This window comes from Schistocerca cancellata, chromosome 5 (assembly GCF_023864275.1).
Source record: "Schistocerca cancellata isolate TAMUIC-IGC-003103 chromosome 5, iqSchCanc2.1, whole genome shotgun sequence".
NCBI lineage: Eukaryota > Metazoa > Arthropoda > Insecta > Orthoptera > Acrididae > Schistocerca > Schistocerca cancellata.
Window position 1 is genome coordinate 462,987,487 of NC_064630.1, and position 18,276 is coordinate 463,005,762.

The window sequence follows — 18,276 nt, forward strand, 5'->3', positions numbered from 1 at the left end:
TCATGTTTCACACACTATTTACTATCGAGTACTAAATGGAATGAGACCTGTACTGGAGTGCTGTACGCACATATGAAGGCGGATGGTGGGACACTGTATCCTGTGTAAGAACGCAGACATATATAGAAGAGTGCCCAACTGCCGAGTACTCTGGTGCGACTTTCACTCTAATTGAGACAGCATGTGTCAATGACAATGACTATTTTATGCATCCACCATATGTCACCCAAACAGTTCCGAAGCGACGTCCATCCGTTAAACGTGGACACAAGCGGAGGTATGGCTCCATTCGCCAGTTAGTATCAGCACAGTACCTCTATACAACGTCAGGACTGTGTCTGCATTTGGCGCCAAGAAGTGACCAGCTGAACATTCTGGAAGTGATTGCACCTATCGCTTACTGGATTCAGGACTACACGAGATTTACAGACAGATCAACAAAAGTAAACACTGATCCAGTGCCACGCAGCAGCTTCCCAAACTACAGTTCTCGACACCACAGTTAAGTGTTTGTTAGGTTTATACAAATAAGTTATTGTAAATTGTTGCTTGTCTGTATTGCTATCATTTTACCATTGATTTTGCGTATCCCTAATTAGCTCTCGTGACGTGCAAGCAAGTCACATCATTAGAGGAACTATTTCCGGTGGGAGAAAGTTCCCTTCCGGCCACATATTTGTTTCGACACCACATGCAATTTGTGAGCACAACATAAAAGTGGCAGATTGTACAACATAACGCACCGGTCAATAGCGTCATTCCGCCGCATCGTCCATACGTGCACTTCAGGTTGCGCCTAGAATATGTTTATTTAGTGTTGTTTTCCAAGTCTGTGTAGGCATGATGATCCCACTGAGCCGTTGTAATGGTCATGACGTATGTCAAAAGCTAAAACCGGCAACTGTAACGTTAAGAAACGATGGGGCTACTTTCTCAAGCATATTTTTTTTAAAATTTTTTTATCGAAAGAGCGTTACTAGCAGAATCAAGTGTCCCACATGAAACACTCCCGGCGTTGGTAGTTGACACGAAAGTGAAAAGCTGAACCCTGTGGTGTGGGACTGAGACAGAAGGCACATCGACGCCGCCGCGAAAGTAGTCTCTCTCCCCTCCTCTCTCTTCGCAGAGTGCATCGTGCAGCCGCCTTATAAATTCCACATGACTTACAGTTTATGGATATGATCACGTATGACCAAAAAGAAAGGTAATGGTGTGCACATTAGGTAGCCATACTGCAAGGCTAAACGTTGAAAACTCTTGACAACATTCTCTGGAAGAGCGGAATGGATTTTACTCTCTCTGAAGTAAAAAGAAAATGAAGAAGAGAAAGAGGCAGATCATGATGCCAACTACTGCACAAGGCTAAAGGGCTTTTTACAAAAAGAAACACACAACAAACGATACATACAAAAATTAAAACCTTGAAACCAGAAAGAGATACGAAATGATGTATATGAATACAGGGTGATTTAGCTGCCTTTACTGCTGGGTTTTATGCAACACCAACGTCTTCAAACGCCACGCGCAATATTTTCGTATTATCTCACTTGCTATGCGAAAGCTATTAGTCCCACAGAAAAAATGAACAGGACCTTTTTGTGGGAAGTTCAATTTTGTACAGGGATGCGTTTTCGCTAGAGGCTGTAGTTTTGAATTATTCAAACGCGTTTTTCCTCAGTAACTCTTAATAAGACCAAGGCCTCCAGCGCAACCGTATTCAAGTACAAAATTTAACTGCATTGAATTTCTTAAAAAGCTCTTGTTCATTTTTACTTGTAGTGAGCGTGAGAATATGAAAATATCGCGTGTGGTTTCCGAAGGTATTGCAGGTTGCATTAAACCCATCGGCAGGGGCAGTGAATCGCTCTGTGTATTAGTTTTCCAAGTATCTCTAGCCCAGCGCGCTATGAGCCACTTGTGCAGAGTCCTCACATCGCCACCAAATGCTCGAAGTTAGAACTCCTTGACAGTGTGGTCTATTGTTTGCTCCTCAGTCGCAGTCAGCAGATGCACACCTCCCTTCGACCGTCCTAAAGCTTTTCAGCTTCCGACCAGGTTTGGCACAGTAGTATGAATCACTTTACTATCTCTGTTGAATCTTGAAACAGGTGAGCAGTGTTGGGGGTGATGTCCTTTCCAGCTTCTCTCCACTTTGAGGTCACGTCAAAAGAACTGGTAATTTCTGACTCAATCCAGGGTGGTCTACGTAACTTATGACGAGTTGTTAGTAGGTCTTGTTTGGTACTGCACGAGGGAGAGTTCTTTTGAGAGGTGATACTCTTGAGCAAATTTACCAAAGTTTTCTTTCCTCCTCAGATCTTGTGGAGTAATGTTAGCTAGGGCAGGTAACGACTGTATGGGAACAGATCTAACAGTTCCAGTGAAAAATGGTTCAAATGGCTCTGAGCACTATGGGACTTAACATCTGAGGTCATCAGTCCCCTAGACTTAGAACTACTTAAACCTAACTAACCTAAGGACAGCACACACATCCATGCCCGAGGCAGGATTCGAACCTGCGACTGTAGCAGCTGTTCCAGTGAAACTCTCGTAGTTTCATTAAGCTGCACATCGAACTTTCTAGTGTTGGCGCTGTTTTTCCACATAGCAACAGAATATTCACCAGCAGAACAGACAAGTGCAAGTGCAGCACGGCGTAACTGACATCCGCACCCCAACTGCTTCCGGCTATCTTGCGAAGCACATTCACTCTTAAGTCAAGTTTCTCAGATAACTTGACGTACTGTTGTTTGTCAAAGACTGATCCAGATCGATTTCTAGAAACGGAGGATTGTAGTTATTAGACGGACTGCAGTAATCTCAGTTTTATTTGGGTTGGGCTAATGCCTCCTTTTATAGAAGTAGTCACGCAATTTCGTCAGATCGCTGTCAGCAAATTCTCACAGTGCATACGATCTTTACTCTGGAAGACTAATGCTATGTCGTCTGCTTTCTGGATTTTTATAGAGTCCGTGTCTGGCATGTCATGAATATGCAGGCTAAACATAATGGAGATCAGGACTGATTACTGAGGTACGGCGCGTTATTTACGGTTCTCCATCTGGAAGCTTGTCTATTCTATAACTCGTTAAAGCGCATGTCACAGAGCATGTTGTTCGCCACAAACGCCTATTATTTTCAGAGGACGACTCTGTATGGATGCGGAATGTGGGGAATGCAGAAGGCTGAAATGAAAACGTAGAAATACGTCTCCGAAACTTGACGTTGTAAGAGAATCTTGAACATCCACTAGATTATTCGCCTAATGAACCATAATCGTAAGCAACGAGTCACGAGAAAAATTTCTCAATAAGGGACACGAGTGGTCGGGAAACTGCAATTCGAGAAACAGAGAAAGAAAAGACCTGCAGAGTCAGGATAAGATACGCCTGTACAAGACATTCCGATGATGATGATGATCATGATGATGATGATACGGGATGTTGCAATGAAGACGGTGGCTGGCAACGCGACAGGACTGGAGAACTGCACTAGACCGCATGAACAATATAAAAATCACCATCATGGTACTCTATTAAAAGCTGCTCTGTGGACTGCCCCCTTTTCTCCTGTACAAAACGATAATGTGTATGGACCCGAGTTGCCGTCTAGTAACAGGTTCACGCTCATTCTTCCACTTCCGACAGAAACAAATGAGGGGCGGTAAGTGAACATGCACAAAGTCCAGCCATTTCCGCGATACCATTGCGCTGCCATTGGGCTATCACTAGCTTCCACATGACGGTATCACGATAAGTAAGGTTTCCCCGTCTTCTGTACACAGCACTGACAATTATTTCTCTATACCCCTTGCACCTATTATCTGTCTCTCCTACCGTGTCTTGTGACATCCAAACGATTTAGGGGTCCTGAGTCCAAAAGATTAGTCATAATTTTCTAGAATACGTGTGGGTAGTCGTTTGACCCTTGGACACCGAAGAGACTGAAGAACTGGGCACGCTAGGCGGTGTCATCTGAAGTTTCTGTTCCTGTAAGCGAGACACGTCCGCCGGCGGAAGTCTATCACGGCTTGGCTTTGTGTGCGCGCGCGATGAAACAGAATTGGATGGCGATTAAGTTATGCCGAACAAATGAGAACCCCCCCCCCCCCCACATTAGACGAATAGTTTCATTTTGTTTCTCAGATTTCATTATTAATTCTAGCAGGTCATAAATATAGCTATTGATTTGCGATTCCCGCTTCCGAAGCTCTAATCTGCTCCAAAGCGCTTCTAAAGGTGCGTTTACATGCGAGCAAACGGAAACGAACACAAGCGAACAAGTATTCGCAGAGAAACCTGCCACTGTTCGCTATCTATGAACAAAAGTTTACACTAGAGAGAAGAGAGAACGAGCACAGCCAGCGATATAGCGTGCCAACCACATGAACACTGCGTTATTGTTCTTCTTGGCGTTAATAATCAGCACACAGAATTTACTCGATATAGCGCTAGTTACAGCGGCGATGCCAAATAGTGATATTCAGATAGGATTATTTTTATGACGAGCGGTTCTTTCTAACGATGCGAGCACAATTACATGGCAAAAAAGAAAAAAAAAAGTTGGCTTATGAATTTTTAGGCACGTGTGAAACACGCTGAGGTCTTATACTTAGTACTGATTTGCAGCTTCATTATTCCTTAACATTATTCTAAAACCATGCACGTATATCGGGCGACGCTCTTCTTTATATTCTTATTGCAACTCAAAGGGCAATTTAAAGGCAGTACACTAATTACCGACGAGCAACACAACCAGATTCTTAGCAACTGGACGGAGTTACGTAAGAAGTTGCATCGCATTTCAGTTGCTTGTGTATCTCAGATAGTGTGATGTCTGCAGTGGCATTTGCGAAGCATTCAAGGATTTCTTTGAATTACGTTTAAGGAAGACACTGATACTGAAGTTTGATTAATGTAATTTAAAACCTACAAAACGAACTATGAAATAAAACTACTGTTAAAATCTGTTATATAGTGGGTTGGAGAGGAGGTAGCGTGATCGAAGGGTAAAAGATTTTTTATTTGGTCGGTTAATACATTAAAAGCTCTTAAAATAACAGAGATGCATCTGGGACGTAATTGCAACTATCTTAAATGTAAGCCACGAAAATGCGAAATACAAACGCTTATGCGTCTTACTCCTTCCCAATAGAGCAAGCAATAAATTTATCGTCTTTCTTCTGTCCTCCGTTGGATCTTTCCGAGTACTTCCGCAAGTTTATACCCAGCGTAGCCCATTTCTTTCTGTTGGGGATTTTGTGCCACAAATCTCTTTGATCCCACGAGGGCTCACGATATCTATTCCATTAGCAATATTACATTCTATTGCTCACTATCTCATGTCAATAACAAATATAACCGGTGGTTATAATTGAAGTGTAGCTAATTACAGAGGCCTAGTGTGGGCTGTAGTTGTCTCTCGGCGAAGAGATTCTAACGCGTTAAAGCAGAACCGATTTACAGTGGAAAAAATTAGTCCCACTTTTGGCCACCAGGTGAGAATCTGGGGTTGTACAGCATCTCGCCGACGTCTCCAGTGCACAAATTGAACAAACTGTATAAGCGGCGGTTAACAATAAAATCAACATTATGGCTTTCTAACTTGCTTGACCTGATCTCCCACGTCCTATTCCTAACACATTATATAAGGAAACATTTCTATACGTCTGTCTTGCATTCAGATTTGCACCTAGTGGCCAAAACTGGAACTTTCTTTTTCCGGTGTAAGTCGGTTCCACTGCCAGACGATAACATAGCAAACGCAGGACCTATGTCAGTAAATGCACTTTATAACCATCAGCTGGTTCGCGCACAGACCACCAGTTCTCTGCGCTGTAAGCGTCGACGCGGAGAGCGCAGTTCCCGTTGACGGTTCGCTGGAAGGCGTCAACCAGCGGAACACACCTGTGAATGTGAACCGAAGATTGTTTTCTTTCGTTTGTCCACCGCTTACTCAAGAGAGAATGTGCGTTCGCTGGGTCAGATGAGCCTACCGACAGCGGACATCTGCTATGAAGCAGCATGCCACGCGCGGGAGGCAAGACACACATTCGGCCAATCCCACAGGACCTGTAGCCGCAGCAACCACCTGCGGTTGCCAGATCTTCACCAACATCGCCACTACACCATGGCTAAGTGGGCTTTTCGATTACGGCGTTTCCGACCCTACTGCAGGTGCCACAGGTACCGTGGCATCGTGGTTACGAAAGGGAGCCCGTGTCTTCTCGAGGATGGTCATCGCTACGCGCTGAAAAATAAAAAATAAATAAATAAATAAATAAATAACCTGCTTATGGGTGAATTCCGAACGAAGAAAGTGCAAAGGTCCTTAAAAAACTGCAGAGAGGAGAATCATGGCTGAACAGCAACATTCTCGCCCACATGACGAAACGGGTGTGCAGATTATAAAACTAATGCATAATCGCAGAAAGAAAAGACAGCGCCAACTTTTCTAATTTTTAATGAGATATTTCAAGGTTTGAAAGATAAAGGTTTACGTTTCGTCGCAAATACGCCGAATTACGAGAACTCCAAGACTGGATTGCGTAGACCAAGAAGACAAGCTCCTTGAACGACCCAGAACCATGGCTCTAGCTTTGAGATTCAACTGGGCGAAGACCCCTGGAAGTTAATTGAAGATAAGATTTTTGAAAACTGACGATGGACCTGTTGCTGGCAAAAGAATCCTGGTGTTCGGTTGTGAACATGTGCAGAAAATCCTGTGTGGAAATGGAACTGTTCTTATGGTACATTTGACAGGTGTTCGAGACAGTTTAAACAACTGTACACAATACATGTCAACATCGGAAGCACGGAAGAGGTGACGACAATATTTCCTGTTTTATCTGCTTTGCTCCAAAATTCGAAATACAAATGAAAAACTTTTTCCTGCATTCTTAAATGAAGGAGCCTGGGCAGTCACCGAAAACTAAACGGCTAGACTTTGAAATGGTTACAATTAAAGCCGTGAAAACAGTGTTAGCCGAAACATCCCTTTTCGGTTGGAATTTTCGCTCCAGCCAATGTCTGTGGAAGAAAATGCAAGAACTGGGATCAACGGAGGAATACAGGGATGGAGAAGGAGTCCGACTTTTTGCCACGTGTGTGCTGCAGTGGCACATCATCCACCAAACATTGTTGATGAAGTATGGATAGGAAAATGGAGGAAAGGCAAATGGAAAAAATATAATGAAGTTCGCAGACTATACGGTATTCAACGGATGGGTAATCCTGAATAAGGAATGTTTTTAACCAATTGCAGGCCACCACGAATGCTGACGAATGTTGACATACGAAACTACACTCCTCGATAAATCAAAAACATTCGAACGTATGCTATCTGTAAATAAGCTGAGAGGAAGCAGGGCACGCTACATATGAAATTAAAATGTAATACCTCTTCAAAAAGAAGATAAGATACATAATCCTTGATAAAATGTTAAAAGACTTTGTAAAAATATATAATGATTTGGGAGATTTAAGATGGGTTTTAAAATCTCTAGCTTCCTTTGAAAATAAAATTGAGGATCTTTCACACCTAGCAAAAAGAAATCAGTTCGGAAGGTTAGTTATGAATTAGCAATTCCAATTACGTTTTTGGGAAGACTTTTATAGAGACGCATACAACTAAGTTTGCAGTTTTACAAGCTCTAAAACCTACAGACTACGGTTTACTTGTCCATTTTGCAAACGAAATGTTGCTGGATGACGAAGATTTTCTGGATCGAGTCGTCTCCTGTGATGAATCGACATTTAACTTACGTGGAAATGTGAACACACACAGAATGTGCACATTTGGGGATCAGCGAATCCCCACGAGATGGTACAGTTGCAACGAGATACCATAAAGTGAATGTTTCTTGTGCCATATCCCGAAGGAAAGTTCATCTTCCTTTCTTTTTCAGTGAAGTTATTGTAACTGGTGTTTCTTATCTTGATATACTAAAACTATGGTTCTTTTCTTAACTGAAAGGAGCTGAACCACGGAAGTATGTTTGGCAGCAAAATGGCTAGCCGCCTCACTGGCATTAACTATGTATGCAACTGTTTAAACGACGTTGTACCCGACAGCTTGATTGGCTGCATGGGGCCTGTTAATCTCCACGTTCACACACGATCTGAGACTTTTACCTCGGGGGGGGGGGGGGGGGGGGGGGACGAGGAGTCCATAAGGGATCATGTGTACGGTGCTTCCGCTACCAGCTGATCTGCCTGACTTCAAAAACAGCATTGTTGCAACAATTACTTTAGACACACTTGTCAAGATTTGGGGGGAACTCGCCTGTCGACTCGATGTGTGGCGAATGGTGCTCACGTTGAACACATGTAAGAAAAACTGTTTGAGATGTCCTTTCATTTGATGTCTTATTTACAATTGCAAGTTGGATTTAATAAATGATACAAAGCCTTAAAACCCGTATATTCATTTTGGAACACCTTGTACTCTGAGCTGGGGATGACGTTTATCTCCGATACAAACGGGTTTTGGTTATATCTGTATTTCTCCATGCCAGTTTAATCTCAACCGCTCAAAAAACCAGTTTTCGGGTTTTTTGACTCTCTCTGTTTGAAGGTATGTAGACTCAACATATTAAATGGTCAAACAAAACAACACTTACTCTATCCACAGCTGCTTTTCCCGGAAAATAAATACATAAATAAATAAATAGCTGGATGAGCACTAAAGAAAAAAAATCTCCTGTATTCTCCTATTGGTTTTAATGTTTAGAAACTCTGCTCAAAGATCATGTTGTAATCGGGGATCATACCACAACTTGGGCATTAGGAATAGTAAGTGCTAAAGGACGAAACCTGCGGTTGAAGACCTCTGCTTTTCGTATTTGCCCTTTTCGTCAGGTTGCAAGAAGATAAAGGCATATCATGTAGACACAGGCAGCAGATCAGGTACTTTCCATTTTTATTGTAGACTGTGAATGAATTATTGTAATGTTTTTAATTTATTACTGTTATCATAATTTCCTTCCTCTCTTAGTATTTTAGATGAAACGTACCTCAGTACTACGCCACTTAACAGAAATATTTCCAGACTAGAGGTGGTGCCATTCTGCAATACAACGGATGTCCGGCGACGACAGCGAGAAAGTGCCGTATGAACCAGGTGGGCCCAAGTCTCGCACACTACCCTCGCACACTACCACGTACAGGCGTAACTTAAGCCACGACGTAAGATATTTTGTTGTTGTTGTCTTCAGTCCAGAGATTGGTTTGATGCAGCACTCCATGCTACTCTTTCCTGTGCAAGCTTCTTCATCTCCCAGTACCTACTGCAACCTACATCCTTCTGAATCTGGTTAGTGTATTCAGCTTCTGGTCTCCCTCTACGATTTTTACCCTCCACGCTGCCTTCCAATACTAAACCGGTGATCCCTTGATGCCTCAGAATATGTCCTACCAACCGATCCCATCTTCTAGTCAAGTTGTGCCAGAAATTTCTCTTCTCCCCAATTCTATTCGATACCTCCTCATTAGTTATGTGATCTACCCATCTAATCTTCAACATTCTTCTGTAGCACCACATTTCGAAAGCTTCTATTCTCTTCTTGTCTAAACCATTTATCGTAGGGACATTATTGTCTCAGCAGTGATGCAGCAGTTCTAATGGCTGTGTTTGTTGCTCGTTTCTGTCTGCATTGTTATTAAATCAGCACTGATCGCTCTTCTCATTTTCTATAACAAGGAAATATTTGAAACAAATGCAAATAATACGAATAAAAATTACTCTTTTCTTACAAAGCTTTGTTTTAAAAACGAAAATTTTTAGCACTGCTACTATGGGTAATTGATATGTCGGTTTTTTTTACTCAGTTATTAGTAAAAGATAAGAAAAACCTGTCACAAACGAGGCCAAACAATAACTAAAACTACTGGTTATTCAGAACCAAAATACCGGTATCGGTTTTAACCGGTAGGTTTTTCCCATCCCTATTCTCAGCCTCGATGTGATCCTGCGCGGAAGTGTCAGTCGAAGTAACTTTGAACAGACTGTAGGCCGGGTCGAAAGGTGACAGTTCGGTCGTGAGATGGAGTAGCGATATCGAAGGCTTCGATTAAGCCCGCTTAGCGTTAAACTAGTGGTGCGCAGAGTGGAAGAGGCAGGCGGCGCGAGCGACTTACCCGATTCGGATATGGAGGAGGGCGACGCGGACGACAGCGAGGACGATGCGGAGGAATTTGTACTGGAGACGGTGGAGGTGGAGCACTCGGAGACGGAGCGCCGCTTGGAGAGGGCGCAGTAGGCGTGCAGCTGCTCGAGGCGCCGCCTCAGGAACCGCTGCTCCCTGCTCAGCTGCTCTTTGTGCACGGCGTGCTTGTGCTCGCGGTCCTCCAGGTTCTGCAACACAAGCAGGCGCACTCCTTCACTCCGGCCCACAGCCAGCGACGGCAGTGTCGGTCTACACTCTACACGTACACCGACAGCGAGCGCTGCATTTAACACAAAGTTTGCTACAGTCCGACTGTGTAGGCGGGATGAAGAGGTTGGCGCGAGAGAGGTGGTCGTCACGTGCTACATCAAACCATTCACACAAACTGTCGATGAAAGGAAAAAAATTCAGACTAGGGTAACAAAACACGTTTAGGCCCTCGGATGAAAGAAGATACTCACCATCTCGATTGGCCAAATGCAGCATCTTTAAAAAAATATTTTTCATTCCCTACCAGTAAAGGTAGAGCAGAATGCTCCAGAAATCAACTACTGCAGAGTCAAGACTCGTCAACCGAATAGAAGGCGAGCTGGTTGTGGGACAGAAGGAAACCCAGTTGGAAATACACTGGTGTCCAAAACTAAAAGCAACACACCGCTATTTCCCAGTCCTGTGTCTAATTCACGATATGCTCATACAAACTGTTAACAGATGTCCGTACGATTGCGTTCTGCACGAAAGATAGCATTTCGGTCAACGGAAAACCACGCCAACGACGACGTCAGGGCACCTATCAAACGGGGTTGTGTTTGTCGGGTAGTCCCACATCCACAATCGCTTTGTCAAAGACGTGTTGTATCGATGCAAACGGTATAGAGGCTTCGAAAAAAAAAAAAAAAAGAAGAAGGTTCAAATGGCTCTGAGCACTATGGGACTTAACTTCTAAGGTCATCAGTCCCCTAGACGTAGAACTACTTAAACCTAACTAACCTAAGGACATCACACACATCCATGCCCGAGGCAGGATTCGAACCTGCGACCGTAGCGGTCGCTCGGTTCCAGACTGTCGCGTCCAGAACCGCACGGCCACTCCGGCCGCCTAGAGGCTTCGACAAAGTGGCCTTTATTGTGTGTATGTGTATGTGTGCCTCTGACGCCTCTTCACAAAAGGGAACGTCTAGAGTGGAGTCTTCAACATCCCACCTGGACAGTCGAACAGTGGCCAATGTTCTTTTCACAGATGAGTCCCGATTTGATCTGGACAGTAGTTCTCGACGATTTCGCATCTGAAGGGAATGTGGAACACGATTTCGAGAATCTAACATAGTGGAAAGAGACCAATATCGAGTTGGATCGATAATGGTGTGGGCAGAGATTATGTTGACCATTCTAGTCATGAAATTGTACGGGTAAATCGCAAAGGTTTAACTGCTGACAGACGTCGTGACGAGGTCTTGGCGCCACTGGTAGTGACGAGGTCTTGGCGCCACTGGTACGGTTGTTGCGAGATGCTCTGTGCCCAGACTTCTTACTAATGGACAATAATGCTCGATCTCACAGATCACGCGTGGTCGATGTTTTCTTGGAAACACAAGATATTGTACGTATGGCGTGGCCTGCTCACTCTCCCGATTTGAATAACATATAGCATGTCTCGGATACTCTAGGGAGTAGGGTTGCATCACGTCAGCATCAACTAATCACCCTCCATGGCTTGCGAGCAGCTCTGAAGGAAGAATGGACGTTATTGCCTCAACATGACATTAACGACGCTATTCACAGCATGCTCCGTCGTTGCAGGCCTGTGTTGCTACCAGAAGTGGTCACATTCCATACTGAGCACATTAACCAGTTGTCGTAATGTGTATGCAAGTATGTTACTTTGGAAAAAACGAAGAACATTTTAGTCTACTTTTATTCATGTTCCAGCTGTTTACGTTCTGCATTCTTTACAATTTTTCTACTTTGCCAACACCTATTTATACTGTCTTGTGGCAAAATAAATGCAACCTTGCAAAACTTCCATTTGTAGCTTTACTTTTGAACAGCAGAATATTTGGGAGGGAATATCAAGTTCCGGAATTTGCCTTACAACTGAGGGAAACCGCCCAAAACCTTGGTCAGAAACTTCTTATATCCATTCTTGTAATAGATGGCTGCAAGGACTTCGACTGTTCTACATGAAATGCAAATTACAACACCTGCAGCCATCTCTTTTGCATTTAATTTATTTACGCGACCAGTTTCTGTGTTCCATTACACCATTTTCAGGTCTCTTGATCAACGTGAATTAGAACAGTAACCGATATTTGCCAGAGTCCGTAGATCTCTAGTTTACACGACACTGGCTCTTCATTCATCAGGAAGTCGTCTCAACATGTGCAGTATACCTACGTCGATGTCAATCGCAGCCAAAACAAATGCATATGCAGCCTGCAACAGACTGACACTTAAAAGACGCCACGTAAAAAGTATCGCGAGGGCATAATTGTCATGTAGCACTTACGGCCTTTACGTTGAAATTAAAATGTAATTAATGAGGATGCGGTGGTGTACATCCCTTAATGAAATTCTGCAGTGATGTGTAGGATTAAATACAGTATCAATAAGGAGAAAAGGTATATGCTTTGGGGGTGATAACAGTGGTGATTATGAACAAAAACTTCAGACGAAGATCTGCCATTTTCTTAACCGTGTCCGACATACAGCTGTTTGAATATCACAAGCGACAGTCACATGTCCTCCTCCCCCAGCACTCACATGCGAATACAGCCAAAGCGACATCAGGTTACGCAGTGACTTCTTTACTGACCATTTTCACCCGCACTTCAATTGTGCATGGTAGGGCGACGAGTTTTTATATGCGTGTGCTCAAATAAACGACTTACGAATGAGCTCAGATCAGCAAGACAGCAGCTGTCTACGAGAGATGCACAATGCATTTTTGTACATCTTTTGTGAGGAAATGAACAATTAAAACATTAAATCACATTGTTTTATTTAATATCATCTGCATTTCTCCCGTTACCCATTGTTTTCATTAGTTTCCTCGGAAACTTAAGAAAAGGACGTATTTTCCTATGACTTCGTTCAGAATAACCCCTCAAAGCGTGTACCTTTCGTCCTGACTCACTCTCCCATGAAATGCCATTGTTGATGATGACCCATCCTTCAGATGGAGACATCTGAGCTCGATGTTACTGGATGCTACTAGGCTGTATGCCTGCATCAGATCGCGCCGTATCTCTTCTCTTCACGCCTGAAATTATCCACAGCAAAGCTGCGGATTGAAGGGAAGGGTCGTCGGCATCATCGCCCGTTTCCCCAAACAATATTGTTCGAGAATTGTTCTGATTTTTAAGTATACCAGTTTGCTGATTTATTATTCAAGTTATGCAGAAAAAAAGTACACGAAAACTTCTGACAAGACGAATTCCAGAAAATTCAAATTTTGTTTAACAAAGTCTCACCCAGTTTGTACTTACAAGAAATCTGACCAGAACCATGAGCCCTCAGCGACAACCGGAAAACCACAGAAATTTGTGTTAGGCCACACAGCGGAAACGTATCAAAGTACAAAATTAAATTACATTAAATTTCCTGTTACTCATTTTCTTCTAGGACCAGTAGTTTTTTTCTCTAGGGCCACTAGTTTGCTCGCGGAGAGAGAGAGAGAGAGAGAGAGAGAGAGAGAGAGAGAGAGAGAGAATTGTAAATCTTGCGGGACGCGCATGCCATGTAGCATAGGTGGTTTTTGTAGACCAATTTGTGGTTGTTTCCCAACTTCATAGCCCACACTGTTCGTCTCTCACCTCTATACCATGTGGTACATTGTAAACAGTTATCATTTACACACCGTATAAAATCATTCACAGCACACACTGATCAGCCAGCACATTACGACCACCTACCTGATAGCCGATATGTCCAAATTCGGCACGGATAACAACGGCGACGCGTCGTGGCATGGAAGCAATGTGGCACCACATCTACACACACAAGTCACCTGATTCCCATAAATTCGGCGCTGGAGGGACGATGAGCTCTTACTCCACGTTCAATTACAGCCCTGAAGTGTTCGATCGGGTTCAGATATGGCGAGTAGGGGAGGAGGGGAGGGGTCAGCAGATCGATTGGAACTAGCTACTGTATCCCTTGAACCCACTCAATCACACTCCCGGCCTTCTGACACGGCGTATTATCTTGTGGAAAAATGCCACTGCCGTCGGGAAACATGATCGTCATGAAGAGGTGTACGTGATCTGCAACTAGTGTACGATACTCCTTGGCCGTCATGGCGCCTTGCGTGAGCTACACTGGACCCATGGATGCCCACGTGGGTGTTCCCTAGAGTGTAATGGAGCCGCCACTGTGTCTCCGTCACGCAGTACAGGTGTCAAGAAGCTGTTCCCCTGGAAGACGATGGATTAGCGTCCTCCAATCGGCATGATGAAGAGGGTATCAGGATTGAACGCATAGTCTGTTGAACTATTCAACAGACTATGCAACGCTCTGCCACCGTGCCAACTTCCAGTGCGGGTGGCCATGTGCTCATTTCAGTCGTAGTTGCCGTAGTTAACACTGGCACACGCATGGGTCTTCGGCTGTGGAGGACCTACGTTAGGACTGTTCGGTGCACTGTATGACCGGACATACTTGTATTCTGCCCCACAATTAAAGTTTCATGCTAGTTCCGCCACAGTTCTCCGCCTTTCCTGTTGTACTGGTCTGCCCAGCGTATGACGTACTACATTTGTAATGAGGAGCGACCGCCCAACCCTAAGACATCTGGACTGGTTTCACCTTGGTTTCCCCACGCGTTGAAGACACTCACCACAGCACTCCTCCAACATCCGAAAAGTCGCGCCGTTTCCGAAATGTTCGTGCAGAGCTTCCGGGCTATCACAATCTGCCCATGATCAACTCATACACAAGGCACGGCTTCCCCATTCTACACACGGATAGCAAGCTCACTGATACTACATGCACCGTGCGTGTTTCTGACTAGCAATCTTCCTCGCCGGGTGATGCCGTTATCGCCTGGACGGGTTTATATCGATGGTAGGTCGGTGGTCATAATGTTCTGGCTGATCAGCGTATTTAACGGCTGGATGACGATACACAAAAAGTAAAGACCTTACGGAATGAACTAGAATTTAGCACAGGTCTGATGAACATGTGACGAAGACGCACAGACGGGAAAGGTAGTGACGAACAAAATGGGAGACGAAGCTCGCTGCGAGCTGCACGCTGGCATGTGCACAATGGACTGCTCCCGACTCGCGTTCTGCGACGCCAACAACCTGTCCTAATATTATTTCCTGTCGACAGCGTCGCATGCGGTGTGACGGCTCGGTTCCACACATCTGCTCTGCCTGCTTCCGCCCACACACCTTCCCCGTCCCTCCAACCATATGGCAACAGACGAAGTGTGAAGGGAGAAACGTCGTTTGCAAGGAGCACCGTGCGGCAGAAAATTTCAATCTATCTCAAGGCTATCGCGGTGCCGGCTGCGAGATTTCCGCCACGCTGCCGTGCGAGCATATCATTCCGGGCAAGGCGACTCGCCGAGAAACCGAGCGATGAATATTCAAAGCCCCACGGGGCTTAGCTGGCGCGGAAGGAGCCGGGGCCCACGTCTCATGCGTCGGCTGCGCAGCTGCCACGTCCAGCGGCCTGCTCAAGGAACGGGGAATACCAATTACTACTACTACTACTACTACTACTACTACTACCCCCAGCACATGAATACTTTAATTACATTTGTAATAAGTATTGGCACAACTTTGAAATATAAAATGTCTTCATCGCACACTTACTTTATTAAGCGATACGCGTTTCAAAATTTCATCATCAGACTAAAGCTATGGAATAAAGTGTACAAGGAAATTAACAATAGCAGATATGTACTTAATAACTTAAGTATGCACCTTAGTATTCCTTACACAGCAATTTAATCAGTATCGTACTTAAATTTATATTCAACTTCAGTGAAAATCTCACGAAAGTGAGCACATAGACTGAATATACTACAGATCTCATGTCACATACGAATATTTGACAGTGCCGTTGTGTATTCGAAGAAAACCATTGCCAAAATGACTGTGGGGATGAAGCTATCTAAGAAGTAAGCGAAGGCCTGTAGATGGCCCCAGTATTAATCATAAAAATGAGGCCAAACAGTATCTTTACAAGCAACTATGCAATGCGATGAACTACATGACAGAACATCGTGAACAACTTGACAAAGACACATTTATGCTAGTTAATGGAAGAGAAACTCATATACTGACAGCATGAAATGTGCGTCGCTTGGTAGTTTCGTGAAAAACATTACATAGACAGTCGTTGGTAATTAGTTAAAACAGAAGTCATAGTTGCAACCATTAAGTGCTCTGTTACAATATAAACATAAAACCTAGGTAGGCCAGAATTAAAACATAATTTGTGAAAGAATAAGTTTACAACGGCCACTAAATAAAATGTTTTACATAATTATCCTCACGTGTAATCCTCTTACGATAGTCGAACATATAATAAATGACACGGAATCATTCAACTGAGTCTATTTTAGTGGCAACAACTTGAAATAAAAAGAGTTATCATCGCAATAAATGGGATTCTTAATTTTTTTTCAATTTAATAGTACAGTATTAGATCGCAACAACAGTCCAGCTGTTATCAGTTTACAACCATAACAAAATGAAATGCTACAAGAGTATGGCCACCTGTAGCCACATTACAGTATTCTAACTACGACAGTAGCACGATACTAATTGAAATTTCTGTGTGTAAAATACTAAGATGCATTGTGTACGTATTTACTATCGTTAATATCCCAGTACAATTTTTTCCACAGCTTGTCTGATGACGATATTTTGAAACGCGTAAACACTTAATAAGGAACTGTGCGAGCAAGACCTTTCTATATTTTAATATTGTGCCAAATCTTAATGGTCGCCTACCTCTACCATGAATGTATTTCTTCACCAAGTGACGGCAGTAAGTACTACATATCTCTCACAAAGATTATAACGAACGCAACACTCAGACACAAGAACTTTATCCACACTTAAAACATACTGAATAACCCGTCGACAGGTGGCTCTTCCAAGCTTTCATGCTTAGGTCTCCCTTCGTGTTTCTTCGCTGTAAGATCTTTAGGAACCATGCAGCAAATGGTCTAAAAGTGGACTGATATGAGGGCGTGCTATAAAGTAGTGCTTGCAACTTTTTTTTGTCTCAGTATCGGTTGAGGTATTACATGTCATGCATATTGTGCTCTGTCCTTTTTTCCTACGCTGACCCAAATTGCAACCCACTGCCGCAAGAAGACTTTGAATTGTAGCGTGAAATACAGCGGTGCGTACCGTAATTATGCCTTCAGCGTGACAATGCCAGACCACAAACGACCGCTCCGACATCTGCAACAATACGACGCCTTGGGTTCACCGTAATCGATTATCCTCCATGCAGTCCACACTTGCCCCCATCCGATTTTCATATCTTTCCAGAACTTACAGAACACCTTCGAGGTATTCATTTCGATAGTGATGAAGCGGTGCAAACAGAGGTGAGGATCTGCCTCCGTCAACGAATGGTTCAAATGGTTCTGAGCACTATGGGACTAACTTCTGCGGTCATCAGTTCCCTAGAACTTAGAACTACTTAAACCTAACTAACCTAAGGACACCACACACATACATGCCCGAGGCAGGATTCGAACCTGCGACCGTAGCGGTCGCGCGGTTCCAGACCGTAGCGCCTAGAACCGCTCGGCCACTCCGGCCAGCCTCCGTCAACGAAATCGAGCATTCTACAGTGACGGTATCAACGAACTGATCTCTCTTTGGGAGCAACGTATTCGTCGCTAGGGTGTCTATGTTGAGAAATACGTACAATATTAATAACGTTTGTTTAATTTGAAAAGCTTTACCAGCTTTCATATTAAAAATTCGGAGGCACTGCTTTTCAGCATGCCCTCGCGTTTTAATTTGGCGAATGCTTAGATACTGTATGTTCCTGAGCGACACATTCGTCGCTTATTTTTATCAACCTCTTTTAAAATTTCCCTATGTTGCACGTGAACTATATATTAGTGCATAATTCAC

General features: G+C 43.8%; 1 protein-coding gene across 1 annotated transcript in view; it reads right to left on the reverse strand.

Annotated features, from left to right (window-relative positions):
- Window positions 1-18,276, reverse strand: part of LOC126187505 (max dimerization protein 1-like) — a 687,089-nt gene that overhangs the window by 31,384 nt on the left and 637,429 nt on the right. The window contains exon 5 of the mRNA XM_049928623.1: window positions 10,137-10,353. Coding sequence (XP_049784580.1) covers window positions 10,137-10,353 — 217 coding nt within the window. The remainder of the gene's footprint in view (window positions 1-10,136; window positions 10,354-18,276) is intronic.